The 26,504-nt window shown below is 39.0% G+C and overlaps 1 protein-coding gene across 1 annotated transcript in view; it reads left to right on the forward strand.

Annotated features, from left to right (window-relative positions):
* NUP160 (nucleoporin 160) overlaps positions 1-26,504 on the forward strand; it is a 44,590-nt gene that overhangs the window by 4,018 nt on the left and 14,068 nt on the right. Inside the window, exons 3-21 of the mRNA XM_033121258.1 lie at positions 3,420-3,630; positions 3,930-4,152; positions 5,449-5,527; positions 6,049-6,163; positions 7,207-7,365; positions 11,571-11,648; positions 11,919-12,016; positions 13,321-13,405; positions 15,356-15,424; positions 16,978-17,061; positions 17,347-17,517; positions 18,394-18,493; positions 18,763-18,931; positions 19,409-19,536; positions 19,641-19,801; positions 22,339-22,472; positions 23,936-24,006; positions 24,706-24,865; positions 25,926-25,995. Of these exons, the coding sequence (XP_032977149.1) occupies positions 3,420-3,630; positions 3,930-4,152; positions 5,449-5,527; positions 6,049-6,163; positions 7,207-7,365; positions 11,571-11,648; positions 11,919-12,016; positions 13,321-13,405; positions 15,356-15,424; positions 16,978-17,061; positions 17,347-17,517; positions 18,394-18,493; positions 18,763-18,931; positions 19,409-19,536; positions 19,641-19,801; positions 22,339-22,472; positions 23,936-24,006; positions 24,706-24,865; positions 25,926-25,995 (2,365 nt within the window). The remainder of the gene's footprint in view (positions 1-3,419; positions 3,631-3,929; positions 4,153-5,448; positions 5,528-6,048; positions 6,164-7,206; positions 7,366-11,570; positions 11,649-11,918; positions 12,017-13,320; positions 13,406-15,355; positions 15,425-16,977; positions 17,062-17,346; positions 17,518-18,393; positions 18,494-18,762; positions 18,932-19,408; positions 19,537-19,640; positions 19,802-22,338; positions 22,473-23,935; positions 24,007-24,705; positions 24,866-25,925; positions 25,996-26,504) is intronic.

Below are 26,504 nucleotides of genomic sequence, written 5' to 3' on the forward strand. Positions count from 1 at the left end.
TATGGCAGGAGATGTGAGAGTGAGCCAGGAGCTAAAATCTTTAAGAAATGAGAGAGATCTGGAGATAACTGCAATGAAGAGGGTGGCAGGTGGTATCTGATTGCATGACCTTCAGAGCTGAGTGGTTTGAGCCAGGAGGGTAGAACAATGGCCTAGAAAGGCAGTGGGAAGCAAGCAGGCTGTCTGTGCCCTACCCTGAGGCCCCAGTACAAGGGGCATGGTAAGATAGCTTCCACCGTTAGAGAGGGGTCTGAGGGATAATGTTCTCTGGGAAGAACTAGAACCCAACTTTAACCATAAGGCAGAAGGTGAAGTGATTGTTCAGAGATGATGATGGTGAAGGTCCAGAAAATTGTGCTGATGATGCCACACCATTAGTTAGTTACCAGAAGCAAAGTAGCACTAGAGAATCATCAGAACTCCAGTGGTGCTCCAGTGTTTTGCGAGTAGATAAGATATGCTTTGGGAGAATGTGTACAGTGAGCAGAGAAGATGACCCAGGATTGAGGTTTGAGAACTAGCTATAGGGGTCAAGTCAAGGAGAAGAAGAGGGAATGCCCAGAGATATGGGTGTAAAACCAGGAGAGGGTCGTATGGAAGTCAAGAGAAGAGACTTTTAAGGACAGCATGGTCAAGAATGTGGATTGCTGCGAAGAGGCCACGTAAGAGAAGGAATGAAAAAGAGTCCTTTGGAATTGGTCTGGTGAACTTGGTAAGAAAAGGGTATGAGAGAGGTGAGAAAATAGAGAGAGCTTGGCCATGGAGGGGATTGGAAAAAACTTGATAGCTGGATGTGGGCCAGAATGGGGTGATGGAAAGGGATAGGCCGGGAAGAGCATATTTGAATGTTGATGGAAGGCTCTGCAAGAAGGAGAGATGGATGCAGGAGGACTGTACTTGAGAAAGTGAGAGATTAGCCTTTAATTGCCGGAAGGAGACCTGCTCTTTGGAGAAACTTGTGGGTAATATGGTAGATGAGGTGATGGGAAGTTAGGGCGTTCCCAGCTTGGTGCTTTCTGTGGTTCCAGAGCTACCCCATGGCAGAGTTGCACCGGAAGAAGAGTCTGCCCTGCATTCTAGCAGGAAGAAGTAACAGAAGTAATGGAAGGGGAGATACCCACGTTTATTAAGGTCACTGTAGTTTGAGGCTGGAGTTAGGTTTGTGGAGGCCACATTCCACCATAAGTAAGGGGATGTGTGCTATGAATTTTCATTATAGTGGAGTTTAATTGCATTGAATATTGTTCTAAATAAATGGACTATCAAGTTTGGAAATGCAGCCACTTAACAAAGTCATAAAATAAGATTTGAATTTTGTATTATGCTGAGTTTTGTAAATCTGTATAACGCGGTGGTTTGGAATGTAAAAATTGGTCTGAATAGGTTTATTCAACATTTTCAAATTGGGAGAGTTCACCTGGAAACTATTTCCATGTAAGAGGTCGGACAATTAAGTTCGTGAACTCATCTTAGAAAACATGCTACATACTCATTGCTCAATATCACTATGGTCACCCTCCAAGTACTCCCGTTGGGAAGCTATGCACCGGCACCAGTGCCTAATTCACCCTGCAAAGCAATTCTTGAACTCTTTTTCTGGAATGGCCATCAGAGCTGTCGTATTTGATGACCCTTGATGTCCTGAATGTCATCAAAATGTTTTCCTCGCAGCCACTGTGGAAATCAGTATGGAGGTATCTCAAAAATCTGGAAATGGAACTACCTTATGACCCAGCATTTCCACTCTTAGGTTTCTATCTAGAGAAATCCAAGACGCTAATTTGAAAAAAAATATGTGCACCCCTATGTTTATTGCAGCGCTATTCACAATAGCCAAGACTTGGAAACAACTGATATGCCCATCAGTAAACGACTGGATTAAGAAACTGTGGTACATTTATACAATGGAGTATTACTCAGCCATAAAGAAGAATGAAATCTTACCATTTGCAACGATATGGATGGACCTGGAGAACATTATGCTAAGTGAAATAAGTCAGATGGAAAAACACAAATACTGTATGATCTCACTTATATGTGGCATCTAAAGAACTGAATAAATAAGCAAAGTAATCAGAAATAGTCTCAGAGATATAGAGAAAAACTGATGATTGCTAGTTGGGAAGGGGGTAGGATTAGAAAGCACAAAGTGGTAGCACAATATATATATATTTTTTTAACAGGACTTTATTGGGGAACAGTGTGTACTTCCAGGACTTTTTCTTTTCCAAGTCAAGTTGTCCTTTCAGTCTTCGCTGTGGAGGGTGCCGTTCAGCTTCAAGTTGTTGTCCTTTCAGTCTTAGTTGTGGAGGGCGCAGCTCAGCTCCAGGTCCAGTTGTCGTTACTAGTTGCAGGGGCCGCAGCCCACCAACCCTTGCAGGAGTCGAACCAGACAACGTTGTGGTTGAGAGGACTCGCTCCAACCGACTGAGCCATCCGGGAGCTCAGTGGCAGCTCAGCTCAAGTTTCCGTGTTCAATCTTAGTTGCAGCCGGCGCTGCCCACCATCCCTTGCGGGACTTGAGGAATTGAACTGGCAACCTTGTGGTTGAGAGGCCACTGGCCCATGTGGGAATCGAACCGGCAGCCTTCGGAGTTAGGAGCATGGAGCTCCAACCGCCTGAGCCACCGGGCCGGCCCGGTAGCACAATATTGCCACGGGGATACGAAAGACAGTTTGGGGAATATAATCAATAATGTTGTGAAGATTTTGTAGGGTGTCAGATGGGCACATGTCTTATTAGGGAGACCACTTCATGGATGGAGTAGATGCCGGACCACTGCACTGTACACCTGAAGCTGAGTAATGTTGCATGTCAACTATAATTTAATATATACATAGTCATGGAATATGGAATACAGCATAGGGAATAGACTCAATGGAATTGTAATAGCTATATACGATGTCAGAGGGGCAATAGATTGGTGAAGGGGGTTATCACTTTGTGAGAGGCGTACATTGTTTTGTGCACCTGAAACTAATAAAAAAAATAAAACTGTTTTCCCCCTTTCAATATTTCCTTTATCTTCTGGTAAAGAAAGAAGTCATTGGGGGCCAGATCAGGTGAGTAGGGAGGGTGTTCCAATACAGTTATTTGTTTACTAGCTAAAAACTCCCTCACAGACAGTGCCATGTGAGCTGGTGCATTGTTGTGATGCAAGAGCCATGAATTGTTGGCGAAAAGTTCAGGTCGTCTGTCTTTTTCACGCAGCCTTTTCAGCACTTCCAAATAGTAAACTTGGTTAACTATTTGTCCAATTGGTACAAATTCATAATGAATAATCCCTCTGAAATCAAAAAAGGTTAGCAACATCATTGCAACAGGTTCGCAAACTTAATTGTCAGACTTCGTATTTCAGTGCAACAATCAGCAAGAAAATCATAAACATTTAAACAAATGGTTTTTTGTTTTTTCACAGGAAGACCTCCGGAGATACACTGGAGCTGGTGGAAGAGTCACTGGATATAAATCTGTTGAATAATGCAGTTCGCCTCAGATTTCAAAATTGCAGCCTCTTACCTGGAGGGGTTCATGTCTCTGAGACTCACAATCATGTGACAATCTTGATATTAACCAATCAAACAGTACACAGGTTGATTTTACCGCACCCTTCCCGGATGTATAGGAGTGTAAGTTGGCTAAGTCCATTATTTCCCAGATTCCTTTGGCTCTCACACGTGCGTGCTGGAGGAGTAGCCTTTGAAATTGAAGGAGATTTGGAGTCCTTGTTAGCCCTAACCATGCACACATTAACAGATACTATTTAAATGACCAGGCATGTTGTAAGTTGAAGAAATGGTTTTCATTAAAAAGAATAGCTTTCTTTTTAAGCTAAACAATTTTTTACTTTAAAAGCTTTGGTAGCAGTTGAGAGGAACTGTGCAAAATTCAGTTTATTAACAGATTTTTCTTTTTAATTCCTTCACAGGAGTTGGTAGTTGAAAGTCAGATGCAATCAGTATTCACTGACATTGGAAAAGTTGATTTCAGGGATCCTGGCAACTATCAGTTAATTCCAGCCGTCCCTGGACTGCCCCCTAATGGTACCACCTCGGCAGCCTGGCTGAGCAGTGATGGGGAGGCCCTGTTTGCTCTGCCATCTGCTGCTGGGGGAGTCTTCGTTCTTAAACTACCTCCTTCCGACATACCTGGTAAGAATGGGAACTGAGCGTGGATTTAACTTCAAACAAGGAAGGTTGGCACTAAAACAAACCTTACAAGTCCAAACCCATCATCCAACACAACTTGCTTCCCTGCCGCCCCTGAAATGGTCATTCAGTGCTGCTTACCTAAGGCATCCCTAGTGCTTTACTGTTTCCCAAGAGGGCAAGATTTTATACAGTGGATGAGGAACTAGAGAGCTCGTTGGAATAGGGAAAAACAGATAACTGTAAGATAGCCTTTTCTGAGGCCTCAAGTAGAGAGGAGGTGACTAATTGCCTACCTTCAGGTTGAGGTACTGTAATTAAAACAAATTAACTGAAACCAGGAGTTAGGTGGTTCACCCTGCTCTAGGTCACCACTGTCTCTTGCCAGGATTATTACATTCGCTCCCTAAATATCTCCCCAGATACGTCTTTACCCCCTACACGTAAACTTCTCAGGCAAACTGAAACACTTCAAACCTAAGCCGAATCATGTCAGTAAACTGCACAAAGCCCTCAAATGAGGGTGATTCTTCATCTCATCTGAATAAACCCAGAGTCCTTACGTTGGTGTACAGTGACCCCCTGCCGCCTCCCTCACCTCACCTTCTCATCTCCCCCTCACCTTCGCTGCACTAGCCACTTGCCTACTTATAATCCCTTGAACATACCAGGCGTACCTTCCACAGGGCTTCTGTCTGGGATGGTCTTTCTCTGGCCACCAGCGTGGCTCCTTCAGGTCCTTTAGGTCTTGACTCAATGTCCCCTTAGTAAGGCCTTTCCTGACCACCGTTTTCAAAATGGCACACACACCCCACCCTAATAGTCACTGTACCCTTTCCATGTTTTATTTTTCTCTTATTAGTCTTCTACTTAATTTGTTAACTGTCCTGCTTCTCCCACCTCCCAATGGAATGTAAGTTCCATGAGGACAGGAGTTTTTGTTTATTTTGTTACTGCTCCATCTCCAGCACCTAGCGCTGCTGGACACAGTAAAGGAACCCAGTGATTCTTTGGAAAGAATCAAATGTTTCTTCTGAGCAGTATGAGTTACTACCTATAAATGGAAGAATTTTTCCCCTCGGAATCTAAAAATGCTATTTTATTGATCCAGTAGTGATTCAAAATATTTTAGGTGTGATATACGTGGAAAGGTACATCTTAAGACTTGGTTAGATGGAAATGTAGAACCCTGTCACCTGTTACAAAGACCTTGTTCATGATTGCATCCTTACCTTTGGGTTTCGCTAAGTATCATCAGGAGGTTTATTGAATATCATTGGTCTGTTTTCAATCTTATAGGGATGGTGTCAGTTGTGGAACTGAAACAGAGTTCAGTAATGCAACGATTGCTTACCGGCTGGATGCCAACAGCTATCAGGTGAGTGGTATCTGGCAGGTAAATCAAAAGGCCTAAGAATTTAATCTTTTTGCATGGGTCAGCACCTGTTAGTGCTTCCAGTCTTACTCCAAGGCAGATAAAGAGTATGCTGGAAAGGAGAAGAATCTGCACGTCACATCCCATCTGAGGAGAGCTATACTCCAGAGCCCACTTCCTTTGGGATTGGCCATCTTGACCGCAAAGAGTAGTTTACTGAGTATATATCCTCCCAGTCTCCAGTTCAGCGCCCTGCCCTGACATACCGAATCAATTTTGTGTAATATTAGAAGTTTTTGATCATTAGGACAGTATTCCATTGATATGTACAGCCTTTTAAAATTTATCACAGTAATTGGTTTTAAGTCAAATAGAAAGTATAGTGATCTTATACCAACATATAAACACTTGCTTCTCCTGTTGAGGAAGAGTGTACATTTATAATTGTATGTGTTAAATTGCAAACTCTAACAATCAGACGATTTGTAATAGTCAAACTCTCAAACTTGGCCTTATGTCTTTAGAGGTGATCAGGGGCCTTCAAACCGTCCGCTCAGCCTGGCGGTGCATTCTGTCGAGCACGATGCCTTCATCTTCGCTCTGTGCCAGGACCATAAACTCCGAATGTGGTCCTACAAGGTAAATGCTGCATTCATAATTACAGTAAGTTAAAACAGGATTGTGGCTTGTAATAGAGCTAAAGTAAATCTTGCTGCTTCTCTTAGATTCTCAGATCACTTAGTTTGAAAATTATAGGCCATTTCCAGATTCAGACAGTTTCATTTGGCTTTATTTTTCATACATTTCTCCCCTAACTTTCTGTCATTTTATTTAGAAAACTATTAGTCCTATAGAAAAATTGAAATATTAGGTTGGTGCAAAAGTAATTACAGTCTAAAAGCTTAAAAATAATTGCAAAACCACAATTACTTTTGTACCAACCTAATAATAGTACAAAGTATATACCCTTCACTTAACAGGAACAAATAGGCTTTTGAAATGCAAGTTGGGGACTGGCCCGGTGGCTCAGGCGATTGGAGCTCCGTGCTCCTAACTCCGAAGGCTGCCAGTTCGATTCCCACATGGCCCAGTGGGCTCTCAACCGCAAGGTTGTTGGTTCAATTCCTCGAGTCCCACAAGGGATGGTAGGCTGCGCCCCCTGCAACTAAGATTGAACACGGCACCTTGAGCTGAGCTGCCGCTGAGCTCCCCGATGGCTCAGTCGGTTGGAGCGTGTCCTCTCAACCAGAAGGTTGCCGGTTCAACTCCCGTAAGGGATGGTGGGCTGCGCCCCCTGCAACTAGCAACGGCAACTGGACCTGGAGCTGGGCTGCACCCTCCACAACTAAGATTGAAATGACAACAACTTGACTTGGAAAATAAAGTCCTGGAAGTACACACTGTTCCCCAATAAAGTCCTGTTAAAGAAAAAAAGAAATGCAAGTTGGTGAAATAATTTTTAAGATTCACAAACAAAACAGCTCTTAATTTTATCTATCAGAGATAATTTATCTATCAAGAGATAATTTTATCTTAGTCCTCAAAGAGAAACCTCTAGGGTCCTTCAGCAGATAAACTAGGTAGATTGCTAGGTATAATGGATATGTGTTTTTTAAAAAGGGGGCGGATGTGCTTTCTAACCTAAATATTTGATATCACTTACTAACTCTTGTCTTGGACAGGACCAAATGTGCCTGATGGTGGCTGACATGCTGGAGTATGTCCCTGTGAATAAAGACCTCCGGTTCACTGCTGGGACTGGACACAAATTGCGTCTTGCCTATTCCCCTTCCATGGGACTCTACCTAGGGATATACATGCACGCCCCAAAACGAGGACAGGTACGAAACACACGACATATATCAAGTTACTCTGTGTACTGATGTGGGGAAGTAGCTGCCGACTGATTGGATTAATTTCATTTCTTCACACCAACCTAGGTGTCTCATGTATTGTTTCCCCTGAGATGGCAGGTTTTGTGCTCATCTGTGAATTAAAAAGTCTTGAAGGAGAAGTCAAGATGAAAGGGGGTAGAGAGTTGATAGGAATATGAAAGGAAAAGTTAACCAAAACCAAACAAGAAAGCAAATTTAGAGGTCTATGAGTAAATGGAGTTATGAAAGGGATGTAAGTGTTAAGTGGTTGAGGAGAAGTTAATTTTTAGAAGTAATTTTGCTCATTATCCAAACACTAGCTGTTGTACGTAGATGGGTATTTAGCATGTAATGCAGTGGTATAATCTTATACCAAACAGCCATTTGTTAGGTATTGTGTGTTTGGCACCGTGCCAGGCCCTTCATGTACAGTAACGGCAAACGCTGGAACTGCTTGTCTGAGCTCACACTTTCCATGTTATCCACTTAATCTTAACATTCCAGTGAGGTTTGTCCCCCTCGCTCTGCTGGAGCTCTGATGCTCCACGCTGGCTGCTGCTCCGCCTGGGGGCCTCCATTCCTGTTGGGTTCTGGTACCCCACACCAGGTTGCCCCTGCATACGGATGCTCTCCACACCCTGTTTGGGCCCTGACGTTCTCCACTAGTCCACCCCTGTGCAGCGAGCACTCCCCTTACCTACTTGGGCTCTAATCCCCAATGCAGTCTGTCACTGTGTAGACACCCTCCTCGTCCTGCTGTAGTTTCCCACCACGCCAGGCATTTGGTACATGTGGAAGCCCTCTCACCCTTCTCATGCTCCTACAGCCTGAGCCAGGCCACTCCCAAATGTGGATAGTCTTCTTATCTCCTTGGGCTCATGATTCATCTATAACCCCCTCCTTGGGCTTGATAATTTGCTAGAACAGCCCATAGAACTCTGTGAAACACTTAAATATTTACTGTATTATTACAGTAAAGTATACAGATGAACAGCCAGATGAAAGGGCACATAGGGCAAGGTCCAGAAAGGTGCTGAGTGCAAGGGCTTCTCTCCCCAGGTGTTGGGGTGTGTCACCATTCTGGCACATGGATGTGTTCAGCAGCATGGAAGTTCTCCAAATCCCATACTTGAGGGATTTTTATGAAGACTTCATCATGTAGGCATGATCCATTATTAACTCAATCACGAGCCTCTCTCCCGTCTCTGGAGGATGGGGGTTGGGGCTGAATGTTCCAGGCTTCTAATCCTGGCTTGGTCTTTCTGGTAACCAGCCTCCCATCCTGCAGCTATCCAGGAGTCACCCAGGCAGTTCCAAGGGATTTAGGGTCTCACCCAGGCAGTTTCAAGGGATTTAGGGTCTCTGTGTCGGGAACTGGATCAAACACTAAATATTAGAACAAAAGATGCTCCTAGCACCTCTGTCACTCAGGAGATTGCAAGAGTGTTATTTTAGATGCTCAGTGTCAGGGGCCAGGGGTAGAGACTTATATATATATATTTTTATTATTTCACAGATTCTAATAAAGATCATGTTGGCTCTGTAGATCATATTGGAAAGTATTACCATCTTAGCAGTATTAAGTCTTCTGGTCCATGAACATAGGATGCCTTTTTGTTTATTTGGATCTTTAACGTTTTTTACGATGTTTTGTAGTTTTCAGAGTATAAGTTTTGCAGGTCTTTTGATCACTCTATTCCTAGGTATTTTATTCTTTTTTAAAGCTATTGTAAATGAAATTATTTTCTTAATTTCATTCGTAGATTGCTCATTGCAAGTTTATAGAAATACAATTGATTTTTGTATATTGATCTGGTATCCTACAACTTTACTTAACTCTTACAGAACTAATAGTGTTATAGTGGAATCCTTAGGACTTTCTATATAAAAGATAGTGTAATCTGCAAATAAAGTAGTTTTTCTTTCGTTTTTTTCTTTGCTTAATTGTCCTGGGTAGATCCCCCAGTACATGTTGAAGTGGCAAGAGCTGACATCCTTAGTGTCTTAGTTGGAAATACATATGGCATGCTTATTACATGCCATTTAAGGGAGAAAACTTTCAGTGTTTCACCACTAAGTATGAGGTTATCCGTGAATTTTTCATAAATGCCGTTTATCAGGTTGGGGAATTTCTCTCTATTCCTAGTTTGTTGAGTGTTTTTATCATGAAAGTGTACTCACTTTGGTATGGTTGCCTTGATTCTTGTTAAGACATCAGAAATTTTACCCACCATTGCTTTCGCATCATCGGTGCAAATAGCAACACAGTGAAACAGGCAAATAATGTCTTAGTAGTATTATGAAAGGAGTTTTGACATCTCTGACCCCCTCAAACTGTCTCAGAGAACTCAAAGAGTCTATGGACCACATTTTGAGAATCACTGCGGTAAAAGTTAGATCCAGAATTGAATGTGGTATTCTAGGACTGGTGTCAAATTGAGCAGAGCTCTTCCCTCCTTTGTTTTGAGCATTGTGGTTCTATCAATGAAGCCTAAAATCTGATACGCTTTTTTATAACACTCGTGTCTATTCAGATTGTAATGAACTTGCAGTCATTTTTTTGTTCTGCTTCACAAAAACTTTGGCATGGGTTTTTCTCCCTTTTGTAGTGATTTGACATTGCCATAGACATCCCAACTCAAGGTTTCTGTGTTTTATAAAAGTAATCAGTCTGCAATGGATTGGAAATTAAAATAAAATAAAAAATTGTCCTTTACCACAGGTGGTTTGAGAACCACTGCACTAGACCAGATAAAATCTATCATAAGAAATATTTTGCATTGCTGCTTATATGTAATGATGGACATATAATAGAAAAACATTTTCATGACACATTTATTGACACATTATCATGAGTGGTTAACTAATGAACTGTGATGCTTTGTTTTGTTTCGTTTTTAATGCTTGTTGAGACCTGCTGATTTGATTCATGTTTCACTAATGAGTTGAGATCTGCAGATTGTAAAATGCAGCTCTAGGCTTAGGTGAATATGAACACTACATATATTTTTCATATTTCATACACTCCTTTTTTTTTCTCAAATGGACTCTCACTGTATATTTTTCTTCGTACTTCCTTTTGGACAATTGCTTATGTTCTAAGGACAGAATCATTGTCACTCTTATCAGTTTCAGTCATTTTCGCTCTTATCAGTGAATTTCTTTATCAAAAAAATATTTAAAATACCCATCAAATATTATTTTGAGTTTGAAATTTTTTGTTTTGACAGTGGAGTTAAATACTAAACGCAAATTATTTTACAGGGTTTTTTTTTTAATAAAGATTAACCGATTAGTGTTGATTTGTATTATGTGTATGTTTTCAATTGTCTTTGTACTTTGGTAAAAATGTAAACTTAAAAATAGGTTTCTGAGCACAATGAGATATCACCTCACACCCATTAGGATGGCTACTATAAACAAAACAGCATAACAAGTGTTGGCAAGGATGTAGAGAAATTGGAACCCGTAGCACTGCCGATGGGAATGTAAAATGCTATGGAAAACAGTGTGGCGGTTCCTCAAAAATCAGTCAGAATTACCCTATGATCCAGCAATTCCGCTTTTGGGTACATACCCAAAACAATTCAAAGCAGGGTCTCAAAGTGATATTTGTACACCCATGTTCATAGCAGCATTATTCACAACAGCCAAAAGTTGGAAGCAACCCAAGTGTCCATCGACAGATGAATAGATTAACAGAATATGGTGTATGCATACAATGAAGTAGTATTCCTGAAAAGGAATGGAGTTGTGATGCATGTTACAATATGGATGAACCTTGAGGGCTTTATGCTAAGTGAAATAAGCAATCACAAAAAAGACAAATATTGTTATGATTCCACTTATATAAAGCGCCTAGAGTAGTCAAAGTCATAGAGACAGAAAGTAGAATGGGGTTGCCAAGGGCTGAGGAGAGAAGGGAATGGAGTTGTTTCATGGGTAAAAAGTTCCAGTTTTGTAAGGTGAAGAAAGTTTGGGGGATCAGCTGCACAGTAATGTAAATGCCCTGCACACCACTGCGGTGTACCCTTAAAAACGGGTAAGATGATGCATGTTGTGTGTATTTGACCACTCTTCTTTGAAAATTGGTTTCTGTCTGCTAATAATTCTTGTTTAGAAAAAGTAGCGTGTTGGTTATTTCAACTAATTATCAACTTGTGTATTAACAGTTCTGCATTTTCCAAATGGTGAGCACTGAGAATAACCGCTGCAGTCTGGATCATATTTCCTCCCTATTCACTTCTCAGGTGGGTTGGATCATGCTTTGCATATTACACAAGTACAGGAAAGAAGTGTTGGCTCACTTGACTATGTTGTAACGGGATTGAAATGTTAAAGTGGAATATTTCCTGATGTACGCAAACAAAATTTTATTAAGGTTTTACCGAGTTCAAGTTCATGTGACGCTATCTTCTGTTTTCATGCTTTTACCTCCCCTACTAATACAAATTTAAGTCTTCATAAACTACTACCCTTTCTTATTTTAACTCTTTTTTCTCCCCCACATTTTCTCCTAGGAGACGCTGATTGACTTTGCCTTAACCCCTACGGATATCTGGGCCCTGTGGCATGATGCTGAGAACCAAACCGTTGTGAAATACATCAACTTTGAACAGTATGGATCACGTATCTGTCATCCTACCTTACCCCAAGCAGTTTCATACTAAGAAAACATAAGAGCATAAGAGCTTTTTATGTAGAACCAAAGTCAAGTGTTTGCATTTAAAGAACTTAGCTTTGGGTTTGCCTATTAACTATTTTCTGAAATACCTTCTTTGTTTGTGTTATTTCTTACCTTTTGGTGTTAAAACAAAAATGAGGATTCTTACAGTTGAAAAATACCATGTTTCTTGGGAGAGAGAGCACATATCCAGAATACTTCTAATCTGGAGAGTGGTTTTTTGTTTTTTTGGTTTTTTGCTTCTAAGCAAAGATTATTTCTCATACACACAAGTTCCAAAAGACACTGCAGCCCCTTTGGGTTCTCATTTTCCTCATCATAAGATGAGAAACAGATTGTACAAGAACAGTGCTTCTCAAACTTTTTTAAAAACAAGAAACTCTTTTCTTTAAAAGATATAATGTATTCCTACATAATAAAACTAGTATTTTTATGAGTATAAAATTATAACAATTTAATGTGTAATATTAGATATGTTTGGTATCTGTTATTTTTAATGTGCATGGTATCAGTTTAAAATTTTTTAAGCAAGTACATTTTGAAAACCGATTTTCAATTATACACTTGTGTAACCCTTGAAATACCTGTGCAGGATTTCCTGGAATACAGCTTGACGTCCCTGGAACTAAACTAATTGAACCTTGGTGTGTGGGGGTGGGGGGGAGAGATTCCCTCATAACCCTGTATTCTAGAATAGAATTCGGGGAATGGTTGCCCCCACATTGACCCTGAGCAGCCCCACCTCAGAAAATATGAAAGTACTCCTGATAGATGGCATTCAAACAAAGTGGTAAAAAAGCAAAGAATCTGGGGTCAGATGCGAGTTTGAATGAATCCTTGTAGTACAACTTACCCTAAGCCTCACTTTCCACATCTGCAAAATGGGGTTAATACAGCTTTCAAAGTTGTAAAGCATACGTGAGTAATATCTAGAAATGCACCTAGTGTAATGTCTAGCATATAGTAAATGCACAATAAAAATTAGCTATTATTTGTAGACTTGTGTTTAGAGTTTCAACTTCAGGAAGTTAGCTTAAAACTGGTAAGAGCATTTCTATAAAACCAGACTCTGCTAAGAATAAGTTTCTTTTTTTTCTGAAGCGTTTTTATAAAACTGATCAAGCAGTCATTGCAGAAGTTCACTGATGAGGCCCTCCCTGCCCAGACACTGCCAACAGCATAAGCTTCACGGTTAGTTGTCATTTTTATGTAGGCTGATGGACTTTTCTTCTCTGCAGTAATGTTGCAGGCCAGTGGAATCCCGTTTTTATGCAGCCGCTGCCAGAGGAAGAGATCATTATCAGAAACGATCAAGAGCCCAGAGTAAGCAATGCTAATGACTTACCTAAGGGGATGATTTTCCCTGATGGGTAGTTTGAGAAGAACCAGTTGTATTAGAACTTTTTCAGTTGCAGATGGAAGAAACCCCCCTCAAATGGAAAAAAGAACATATTGGCTTGTGCAGCGGAGAAGTTCACAGTTACTTGGCTTCAGCCATGGCTGGAACGATGCTTTCAGGGCTTGATCTGTCTGGCTTTGTTCTGCTTTCCTCCTTGTTGGGTTTATTCTAAGGCAAGTTTCCTGAACCATTGAAGGAAGCAACCCCCGAGGAAAGAGAGCACCTCCGTCCATGGTCCTGGAGTAGTCACTGGCCTGGCTTGAGCCATGCGCTAATTCCTGACACGTCACTTTGATCAGAAGGAATAGAATAGTCTGGCTTGTCATGAGAAATACGTCCAACCGGGGCGTTGCTATTGTGGAGGGTGGTAAAGTCAGTTGAGTATGGATAGCTGAGGAATGGCTCCCCAGAGAAAGATAAGGAATTTGTTAGTAAAAGAAGGGCAACCGGATTCTAGGCAGGCACAAACGCTAGTTGTCCACTGCACTAACCATGTTGGTACATGCATATGAACTAGAAATAAGATAAATTCTGATAGAGGTATGTAATGTGAAGAAAGTAACTTCGAAAGGTAATGCAACAGAGAGCAAAACACTCCAGTCTCTGTTTTCCAGGGGTGCCCTCAGGATAAATGGAAGAAAAACCTTTCAGTTGGTGCCTGAAATGTCATTGAAAATTACAGGCTGAGGGTCTGAAACAGTGACTATTTGTAGGATTGGAAAAACCACTTTAAAATACCGGAAACTGAATATTGCTGTGTTTTGAATCTTGAGTTTATTGACACTTGACTTTTGTCTAATAGCCAAAACCACATGCTGATTATTAAAATCCTTGTTTTTCTCCTTCATTTTGGTCAATTTATCATCCTCTAGAACCTCAGTAGAAGGAAAGAAACTTGAATAAAGGTCAGTCAGGTTTGCTACTTACTAGCAAATCTGGTTTATGAAATTTGGTCAAATTAATTAGGCAATATGAGATTATCCATTTTATTCTATTTTCCCACTTGTGAGAGTTTATGCAGTTTTCTGTTTGTTTTTACATATAATGCCTCTTATTCTTGGTTGATTTCCTTTAATATGTGAGCCATAAAATGAGTACTTTGTGGATGGTGTCAAAACCAGTTTAGTTTAATTGTTCTCTTACCAGTGCATACCACCAATTCACCTGTTCCATTTAAGATAGTGCTGACGTAAGAATCGTCCAAACCTGTACAGAATTTTTGTGAGAGTTTATTTGAGCCAAACTGATGATACATGCCAGGGAGCAAGATCTCAAATGCTGCCAAGAGTAAGTTTTGCAGGGAACATAAAGAAAATTGCATGGAGGTAGGAGAAAGCAAGTCAGGGATTGGATTCCAGGATGGTTAACAAGATTATGTGCTCTCCTGAGAGTGGTTACAGCTTATTTCAAAGGTGTATTAACCTAGATGCATAGAAACAATGGAGAGGGCTTGCTTAAAACAAAGATCAACCTTTCACTAAAGAAGTTATAGGCCTGGAGCGTGACTACCCACCATGACCTGCCCAGTTAAGAATTTATGATCAGATCTCCCTGTGAGGTTACTTACCCCTTTTTTCGTCCACAAGTGGCATTTGACAAGCTGTGTTTTCCAATATAACCCAATGAGGAGCTCCCTGAGGAGCACACCATTTCCAGAATAGTACATCTAGTTGACTCAAAGACACCGCTATCTTCACCCTTCAGTGTGAAAATACAGAACTGCTTTACTACTTGTCATTGCTCAAATGTAGAAGGGCCAAAATTCCATGTTCATATAGTAGAAACTCTGCATTGATACTAACATGTTGAATTATTCAAATTTTTCCAAGTTTTATCCTTTTAGAATGATACTAATTTTTGTTTTGTGCTAACAGGAGATATATTTACAGAATCTATTTACACCAGGACGATTCGTAAATGCAGCTTTATGTAAAGCTTTACAGGTCAGTGAGAAAATGTTTAATGTTTATTTATGACTGTCTATTATTACTGTATAATTAATGATTATTAACTTTTATTGTTTTGCAATATACTAAACACTGAATGTATTTTTGCAACTGAATAATACTTTTTGGTTTTTTCTAATAGGTAATATTTATAAATGTGTTTATAAATACTATCATAACATTTATAAATGTTCTTTCTGTTAAGTAAGACTCCCAGCAGGGAGGGCGGTAGAATGGGGCACTTTCTCAGTGAAGCATGCCAGTAGTAAAAAGAGAAACTTGTGCCTACCCTATTGTGAAAAGATACCATACTACACTACATATAATCTCTATACTTGAAAGAAATTCAGAATATTTTTTTGGTTATTTTTGTGGTTGCTCTGTTTTTACCCTTATATTAGTACAGTGAAGGTCTAAATTGGTTCAGGTTTAAGAAAACTATAAAAATCTAAGCTTCAAAATCACTTGGTTTAAGAGATGCTTAAAACTTTACAAAAGGATTCTTTAAAGTCACTTAGGCTTCCTTAAATTTCCATACATCATGGATTTAAAATAGAATGATTAATTACTCATAGAATTGAAAGGTCCCTTCGAATCTCTTGATCTGACCTCTCCCACAAAACAGGCTTCTCTGAAAGACAGCTATTCAGCTTCTGGTTGTCTCTGCCTCCAGTGACGAGTCTTTCACTGGTTCTTGTGTGAGTTTCTGTTCCCAAACTGTGTCATTTAAAAGTTCTTCCCCGTATTGGATCAAAGTAAATCCCCATCTTGTGGTGGCTTCTTTCTTTTGGAAATTCATGGAACATGTCTCTCTATATAGTTACTCTTCAGGTATTTTAAGACTCTTTCCATGTTGTCTTTCTCCAGACTAAACTAAATACATCCAGTTCTTTAACTTTTTCTCAGGTGATATAGTGCCAGATCCTTGACTGTTCTTCTAGATATATTCTTGTATATCTCGCTATTGCATGTTTTCAGTTTCCTCTCTGATAAAACTTCAGAATGACATGGTCACTTTCTCCTGAGGTGTTTTTTCTTTCATCTCTTCAGCACTTGTTCCTTATTAACAGTAATCAAATGTGATCATATTTCTCATGATATCTCTTGCACACTGAGATATTAAATAATCAGTAGGCATTTACCAGATGCTTTCCTTTAGGAGAATCCTTCCGAATAAGCCAGCCCATCACTCCTCTGGCTCACCTTGTGCCAGTCTCAGCATGCGTATGTTTAGCATCACCTACTGTCTTCTTCTTTTCAGCTGAGCAATAGCCATTCTGTTTCCATTTGCTTTTTGTAATAATCCAGATATACCTGATTATAATTCTTTCAGATTCATGGATTTCTATAGTTTAATCTATAGAAACTATTTCAAACTTGCTATGCTTTCACTTACAGAAATTATTTGCACAATGTTGGGGGCAAATATGTATTCTGGGCATGTCTAGTTTCGATTATATTGTATATCGCCTTGGTGCTTCTCAATTGGAGTATTTTTCATTCAGTTTTGTGTATTATGTAATCCTCTTACATGTCTCTTTTAATTTTAGATTTTCTGCCGAGGAACTGAGAGGAATTTAGATCTTTCCTGGAGTGAACTAAAGAAAGAAATTACTTTAGCTGTGGAACATGAGGTGAGGTTTGGGTAAAGAAAGAAGATATTCTTCCATTTTGATATTGGCAGATTGATAATGAGTAATTGATCCAATTGTTCATTGGACCTTGTTAGTGTGAAGTATAAATGTTTAAACCTTTTAATTAGACAATTAGATACATGTTTATATAGTCCATGGCATGTAATGCATGAGCAATATTCATTTGACTATAGCTTAGTAAAATAATATTAGACCGCTATGTTTTGAGGGCAGAGAGATCTCGAGTGGTATCAAGAGTTTCTTTTTTTTTTTCCCCTTTGCCAGCTCCAAGGAAGTGTAACAGAGTATGAATTTTCCCAGGAGGAGTTTCGAAATTTACAACAGGAATTCTGGAGCAAGTTTTATGTCTGCTGCCTTCAGTATCAAGAAGCCCTCTCTCATCCTCTTGCCCTGCATTTGAATCCACAAACAAACATGGTGTGCCTGCTGAAAAAAGTAAGGGAGCTGAAACGTACAGAAAACTCATTTAGACAGTTCAGTGGGTCCTTCAGAATGCTAATCTGTTGTATGTTGCAGTTGGCTTTTTAGGACTTTGATTATTTTTTCCCCCTAAAATTATAGTTCATTTGTATTTAGATAGTCTTCTGAAATATTTATACTTTTTGCATTTTATTTTATTTACCTCGTATATTGATGTGATATCAAACTTAACATAAGAGTTAAAAGAATAGCACAAAGAACTTCTGTATACCCACATTCACTGTTTAACTTCCATGTGCTTTGCTTCTGTAATTTTTTTTCCTGAACTACTTGAGAGTTAGTTGTAGACATCATGCCCCATTATCCTTACATATTTTAGCATTTATCTAAGATCAGGGATATTCTTACATAACCACAGCACAATTCAAAGATCAGGCAATTTGATATTGATATAATATTATGTAGTTCCTGTTCAGATTTTACCAATTGTGTCTATAATTCTTCTTTCTTGATTTAGGATCCAATCCAAGATCTTGCATAGATTTATGTGTCATGTTTCTTTAGGTTAATCTCCAACTGTTGTCAGCCTTGCTTTGTCTTTCATGGCACTGACATGTTTTGAACACGGTGCCTGTTATTTTGTAGTGTCCCTCAATTTGGATTTGTCTGGTGCTTCCTCGTGATAAGATGCGGGTCTCGGGGTGGCCAGTTAGCTAAGTTGGTTAGAGCATGGTGCTGATAACACCAAGGTTGCCGGTTCGATCCCCGCATGGTCCACTGTGAGCTGCACCCTCCTTAAAAAAAAAAAAAAAAAAAAGATTTGGGTCTCAGTTATTTTATGCCTTTAAACATTCACTGAAAAGAATGTAACTGGAAGATTTGTATTTCTAGGGGTACCTGTCTTTCCTCGTGCCTTCCTCCTTAGTGGATCATTTGTATCTTCTGCCTGATGAGAACCTTTTGACAGAGGATGAGACGATCATATCTGATGGTAATAGTTATTGTTATGTCCATATTTAATTCCTTACTACATGAATCCTATGCGTTGTTTCAAATGGATGCAAAAAACATTGATTGCCACCTTTCCTGGTCAGTTTATCACATTGTAGATATTTTAAGGAAAACTAAAGAGGCCTAAGCATCTCCAAGACCTCAGATAGATCCTTGGCATTTAATTATTCATCTTTTCTTTTGGTACAGTATTAATCAGTAGCTCTTCGATGGCTTGAGACATGAATGTTAACTTTCTCTTACTTGTAGATGTGAATGTTGCTCGGGATGTCATATGTCTTATAAAATGCCTTCGGCTTATTGGAGAATCAGTGACTATGGATATGTCAGTAATGATGGAAATGAGTCGTTACAGCAACCTACAGTCTCCAGAAAAGGCTGCAGAACACATTCTGGAAGATTTGATCACTAGTGATATGTAAGGAGAATTTAGGGTAAAGTGCATTTCCTAATGGAAATTTAGCAATTTTTTAGTGCCAAAGTCAGTCTTTTCATATAAATTCAGATATGTTCAAAGTAGTGGCTTAAATTTACAGAGTTGCCATGACTCTAAATAGGTGTTTCCACTTTTAAACAGAAAATCTAACACATGAATTCAGATCTGGAAACAGACTCATAAATTGTAGTGTAGCTATTCACTATTAACTGACCTGTAAATTCTAAAACACAAAAGTATTTTGCTCACATTCATATTGTCTGTCATTTGTGGGGGAAAAAACGAGAAATTTGCTACATGGAGTGAAAGTATGTTGTATGCCAGAGTGATTATCCCCACTTCTTTATTATGTGGCTGGTTTTCCTGTTTCATAGAGCATTTAACTTTCAGGACTTACATGTACACAGTTAGCCTTCTGTGTTCTTGGTAGTTATAGGAGGTTTCTAATTGTCCTTATAGAGAAAATGTGATGGAGGATATTTGTAGTAAACTGCAAGAGATTAGGAACCCAATCCATGCCATTGGACTTCTTATACGGGAAATGGATTATGAGACAGAAGTGGAAATGGAAAAGGGATTCAATCCAGGTAAATGGCAAAACAGCAAATGTGCCTCTTTGATTTAGAGAAAAACAATGACACATTTAACTCCTTTTTGTTTGTTTGTTTGTTTGTTTGTTTGTTAATTACAGCTCAGCCTTTGAACATTCGAATGAATCTTTCCCAGCTGTATGGTAGTAGCACAGCAGGGTATCTTGTGTGCAGAGGTGTGTGTAAAATTGCCAGTACTCGCTTCCTCATCTGCCGAGACCTGTTAATCTTACAGCAGCTATTAATGAGGCTAGGAGATGCAGTAAGTACTACCCAAGGGAAAAGCTGTAAAATCTACAACCTGGTGTAGATCTGCAGGCACATAGCAGGATGTCAGCTCTGCGAGCACAGACTTTTGTCTTTATTCACTGCTCTGTCCCCCATACTTGGCCCTTAGCAGGTGCTCTATAAATAGTTGTTGAATTAGGAGTGAGCAAGCATCATAATCTAAAACTACAGATCAAGAATATACATGGAGCAGATTGTTTCACTATTACCTTTTGTGTGTATTATAAGTGGGGGGAAATTTTCTCAGGTTGGCCTTCCCAAAATTAAGTATTATTAATACTAATTTGGATGTGATAGCTGGGTACCATTTAGTGTGGAGGAGAGAGAAAGAAGAAAAAGAACTTCTCTCTTCCTGCAGTACAGGATTTACCCTAAGCACAGTTTTGAAACTACAGAGTTTGTCTTCAGGGTTCTCCCAACTCCATTCTGGGCTTCCTTTTCCATCCTATTCTTCTTCTTAGGCTACCAGAGTCTAAAGACTCTACACCAGACTTCCTGCAGTCCTCGTTTCTCACCCTACTGGATGTTCCATGTTCAACACTTGTCTCTCCATCAGTAATCTCTTCTGAACCTCACCAGGAAGCAATCTAATTAAACTAAGTCGTGGTAGTGTGTAAATAATGAAAAGGCCTTTGGTGTTCCCAGAGGTATTCATGCTTTTTAAATCAGAATTTATTAACTCAAATACATTGCTAATGGTGGAATTTCAGATCAAAACAAAATTTATTACAATGAAAGACACACTGCCATTAATCCCCCTCAAAATACCCCCCCTCACTTCAAACACGTTCATCCCATCGTTCTTGCCACTTTCTGAAGCAGTTCTGGAAGTCCTCTTTCGGGAGTGTCTTTAGTTGTGCTGTCGTGGCTAACGCAATGTCCTGAATTGATTCAAAACGTTTATCTTTAATGGTCATTTTGACCTTGGGGAAGAGCCAGAAGTCACATGCTGCCAGATCCAATGAATAAGGTCAATGAGGACACCATAATGTTATTATTTGACAGAAATTGCTGTACTAGAAATGATGTGTGACAGGGAGCCTTTCCGTTGTGATCAAAACATAACGGTGAATGCTGCTGCTGAGTGCCATCCAGTGGAAAGGCAGGGATCTTCAGTATGGAAAGTGGTGCGTCAAACCTTAGTAACAGTGTGTGACAAATTTCAGTTTGTTCGGTGAAGTCGGGTATGAGCTACGGTTGAGAGAAGGTGTGCTTTAAAATGTGTTGTAAATCATGGATCATGAACAGTGCATTAACCTGAAATGGACAAACGGTTTCATCCTCCATGACAGTGCTCCGTGTCACACATCACTGCTGGTACGGCAACTTCTGTCAAGTGAAAACATTACGGTGTGTCCTCATCCACCTTATTCTCCAGATCTGGTACTGTTCAACTTCTGGCTCTTCCCCAAAGTCAAAATGATTCAGGACATTGAGGCAGCCACAACAGTGCAACTAAAGACACTCATGAAAGAGGACTTCCAGAACTGCTTCAGAAAGTGACAAGAACAATGGGATAAGTGTGTTCGAAGGAAGAGGGTGTATTTTGAGGGGGATTAATGGCAATGTGTCTTACTATAATAAATTATTTTTTATTTAAACATTCACCGTATTGTTTGATCATACCTCATATAACTTTCATCGCTTTTTTCTAAACACAGAGGTAATAGACAATAGAGGTTCATTGTAGAACTTTTATATGTAAGCCTTTATATGTAAACATAAAAATAAAAATTCATTAGTAATCTACACAGTGATAACCACTATTTACATTTTGGAGTACACCATTTTTTACTATGAAAATCAGGATTTTTTGTTTGTTTTATTTATAAAATTCGGATATGCTACATTTGTAATCCGGTGGTTTTACTCTTGCACTTTACAAATTTCATCAGCATTTTCACATTATTAAGTATTCTATAACATGTTTAATAGTTACCTAGTACAATTTTAATTTATTCAATCAATCCCATTTGTGGCCATCCAGGTTGTTGCCAGTCTTTCCCTTATAGCTATAACTTTCTGTACGCCTTTGGTTATATCTCTAGGATAAAGTCTAAGAACTAAAATTAATTGGTCACAGGCTACACCCATTTTTATGGCTTTTGGTAGTACTGTCAATTTCCCTCTAATGATCATACTTATTTTCACCCAAGACCAGAAGCGTAGCAAAGGACCTCGATTTCCCTGTGCCTCTTCTTGAATTCTGAACCCACAGATTTAATGAAAGTTAAGCTTTTCGATGGTTTTTTTTTTTTACCCTCAGCTCTCATGACTTGATGAGCTGTTTTGATTATTTCTATACTGTTAAATGTTTGGGTAGATATTTTTGCTACCTGCTACCCCAAAATGTGTGTTGCTTTTATACACACACACACGCACACGCACGCACATTACTTTTTTGTATGTCCTTTGTAACAATGTTTGTTATATTTTACCTCCACCTGAACCTTAAGAGTTATCATTACTAATTGCTGTTTACTGTCTCACCCACCCACCCATCATGTATAGGTGATTTTGGGAGCTGGTCAGCTCTTTCAAGCTCAGCAAGACCTACTACATCGAACAGCTCCCCTATTCTTATCTTATCACCTCATTAAGTGGGGAAGTCAGTGCTTGGCAACTGATGTTCCAATTGACACACTGTGAGTTTCATTATTGTAATTATTTTTAAATTTTGCGTTTAATTTTTTTATTGTCTTATAAGATAAAATATTGTAAACATGCTGTAACATGTTTTGCCTTTAAAATTCAGAGAGCTTTTCTTTTAGATGCTTCATTTTCTAAAGGTTGAAGGCAACTTACAAGAATAAAAATTATAATACATATTTATTATTATATATTATATATGTGTGTGTAATGTAAAGCTAAGTCCTGTTAAAAGCAAAATAATAAGATGAGGTCAGAGGGAAAGTTAGACTACACACAAAAATGTTGTGCTAGATATTAAAGGTGCTGAGATTTTTTATAACCAAAAGGAGAAAGAAAACCCGTGCTTAAAGGATTCACATTTTCTTTTTTTTTAATCTTTATTAAATTTATTGGTGACATTGGTTGGTAAAATTCTGTAGGATTCACATGTACAGTTCCATAATACATCATCTATATATTCTATTGTGTGTTCACCACCCAAAGTCAGTTCTTCCATCACCATATATTTTGCCCCCTTTACCCTCTTTTACCATCCCCCTCCCCTTTTACCCTCCAGTAACCACTAAACTATTGTCTGTGTCTGAGTTTTGTTTGTTTTTCTTGTTCATTTGTTGCTTTCAGTTTTATATGCCACATATGAGTGAAGTCATATGGTTCTCAACCGTTTCTGTGTGACTTATTTCGCTTAACATAATAATCTCAAGATCCATCCATATTGTCACAAATGGCAGTATTTCATCTTTTCTTGTGGCCAAGTAATATTCCATTGTATGTATATACCACATATTCTTTATCCAATTGTCCATTGAAGAACATTCAATTGTTTCCATGTCTCAGCCACAGTGAATAATGCTGCAGTGAAAATAGGAGTACATATTTGTTGTCTTTATGGATAAATGTTTTCAGATTTTTGGGGGGTAGATATCCAGAAGAGGGCTTGCTGGGTTGTATGGTAATTCTATTCTTAATTTTTTGAGGAACCTCCATAACTATTTTCCATAATGACTGCACTAATTTACATTCCCACCAACAGTGTATGAGGATTCCTTTTTCTCCACAACCTCTCCGACACTTGTAATTTGTCTTGTTGATAATAGTCATTCTAACAGGTGTGAGGTGGTATCTCATTGTGGTTTTGATTTGCATTTCCCTCATAGCTAGAGGGATTCACATTTTCAATAAGGTAAACCATCCCGTTTTTTGTGGTAAGGTGAGGCTTTTCATGGCATGGAGGTCTAAGAGAAATTTCTGCTCTGGCTTTTCATTGAAGGATCACTGAGTGATACCATGGGCAACAAGCTAAACTCACATGTTTTCCAGATTTTTTTCTCACACTTTCAGTGGAGCATTCATGTACAATTTATTAATTACATTGACAGTGTTCTTGATAACCTGTTGAAGAAATATTTGGCATAGAAGTTATTAAGCTGTATTTTTTGTTTTTTTTTTCTCACAGGGAGTCTAATCTCCAACACTTATCAGTACTGGAACTAACTGACTCTGGTACTTTAATGGCAAATAAGTTTGGTAAGGACTGAATTGTGTATGCATTTGATTTTAAATTTGGCGTTTGTTGCATATTCATTAAAATGGACTTTTGCCACCTTTGCTGTAGAAAGTTTGGCTGGGATCTGCTTTCACAGCGAGCTGTGGCCTGAGACCTCTGGTTGTGAGAGGGGTCTTGTGAAACCATAGTCCTAGATCAGGCATAAATCAAGGGTGTTGCATATATGTGTATACATACTGCTGCTTTTCCATTGCTTATTGATACTCCAGTAATACATTCAACAAAATCATTTTTTAGATTTGCTAAGTTCATGGTAGTTTTTGTAATCTTGTCTTAATCAGCAAACATTCATAAGGAGCCCCTCTCGTGCTTGAAAATCATTCTGGAGAATTCGTTTTGTGTTGTTTTGGTATAAAACTTGGAATCTGGGTCTATATTTATTACAAACACTTTCTAGGGAAGACAGGTCTAGTGAGACCAGTGAAAAGAAATGACTACAGTGTTGATTTAAGTGGCTTTTTTATTGCATTTGTATAGTACTTCACAGTTTACAAACTGCTTTTATGTATATTGCCATTGATTACACCAGTGATGCATTTTATATTATAAAATAATAAATGTTCTTTGTTGTAAGCATAAAATGAGTTGGTAGACTGTCTTAACTGAAAATTGATACTACTTTCACAAGTTGGTGATTGTCATAACTTTTTCTTTTTAAGCATCTAGTCCTCAGACAATAGTGGAATTATTCTTCCAAGAAGTTGCAAGAAAACACATTATATCTCATCTCTTCTCTGAACCAAAGACACCTCTGAGCCAAACTGGGTTGAACTGGCCTGAGATGATTACGGCAGTTACCAATTATTTATTGCAGTTCTTGTATCCTTTTATTTAAAAGCTACTTGAGGGCGGCCAGATGGCTCAGTTGGTTAGAACACAAGCTCTGAAAAACAGGGTTACTGGTTCAGTTCCCATATGGGCCAGTCAGCTGTGCCATCCACAAGTAGACTGAAGACTAGCTGCCGCTGAGCTTCCGGAGGGGGCGGCCAGATGGCTCAGTTGGTTAGAGCATGAGCTCTCAACAACAAGGTTGCCGGTTCAATTCCCACATGGCATGGTGGGCTATGCCCCCTGCACCTAAAGATTGAAAACGGTGACCGGACTTGGAAGTGAGCTGCGCCCTCCACAACTAGATTGAAGGACAACGACTTGGAGCTGATGGGCCCTGGAGAAACACACTGTTCCCCAATATTCCCCAATAAAATTAAAAAAGAAAAAAAATTGAAAGATTTCTTCTGTTAGGTTGGTGCAAATGTAATTGCGGTATTTGCAATTATTTTTAACCTTTTAAACCACAATTACTTTTCCACCAACCTAATAGATAGTCTAAGGTTCTTATTCTGCCTGTGTAATAAAGATTTTTAATGAGGTTGGGTGCTTATCCTCCCAACAAGAGATGATAATACTTATTTTCAGATATGCTCCCAATTTTTATTTTGTTTTTGCTTAGGAGTTCAGCCAGATTTTGGTGGTGTGCATACATTTAACACCTAGATCTCTTTTAAAGCATTTTACGTTCATCAGATATTTATTGAATGACTCTATATGCCAGGCACTGTGTTAGGTGCTGCCAGTTCACTAGCACCAACAGTAGGCTTGTGCAATGTATCAGCTAGATACATTGACCACCAAGGGATGAAATACATGCTTTAGACCATAGTTAATTGAGTTCTAATCTAAGTGACTAGGATCGTAGCATATAACCTTTTCATTGTATTTGTCTAATATTAAGGTTATATAGTTATGTCGAAAGAACGTGTGCTCTGTCACCTTCTCTTGATCTTCTTTTTAAAAAATTAAGCCATTTCATAGAGTTTGATTGCCCAGTATGTATAAGTTTTGCCAAAAAAGTAAAAAGTCTCCTTAACCAATTACTTAGATGGCCTAGCAATCCTGGTTGCCTCTTTCTAGAATGTTTGATGGGAAATTGTCAGTATGTACAGTTGCAAGTGAGTACTGTTGTACAGAATTGGGTTTCTGGAATTTTTTTCTTTGTAAATGTTACTTTTATTTTAATTGGGCTGTTACTAAGAACCGTAATAATTTATACTCGATTGCACCAAAACACACTCCAGAGATTTTCTCTACTTCCCTCGTAACAGTATCATTCCTAACATAATTTTTTCTAGAGGTTTTTTTTTTTCCCCCTTTTCCTTTCCTTTCTCTCTCTGTTAGGTTCTCTTTGTAGTAAAACAAACATACCATTGTTTTCATATAAATCCTTTACTGGAATCTAGTCATAGAACCAGTAAATACCAAAAGTTGGAAAATTGCTAAAATGGAAAGCGTATGTGTGTTTACGTGTGTTAGTGTTACTGGAGTCCTATTTGCTTTCTTAAAGTGTCATAGCCTAATATGAGAATTCATTAACAGGATTAGGTTTTACGCTCCAGGTGATTTCAGGAAATACAACTTTTGTGTGGATTGACCACTATCTTCTCTCCCTCTCTGAAGAACT

This window comes from Rhinolophus ferrumequinum, chromosome 11 (genome assembly GCF_004115265.2).
Source record: "Rhinolophus ferrumequinum isolate MPI-CBG mRhiFer1 chromosome 11, mRhiFer1_v1.p, whole genome shotgun sequence".
Lineage (NCBI taxonomy): Eukaryota > Metazoa > Chordata > Mammalia > Chiroptera > Rhinolophidae > Rhinolophus > Rhinolophus ferrumequinum.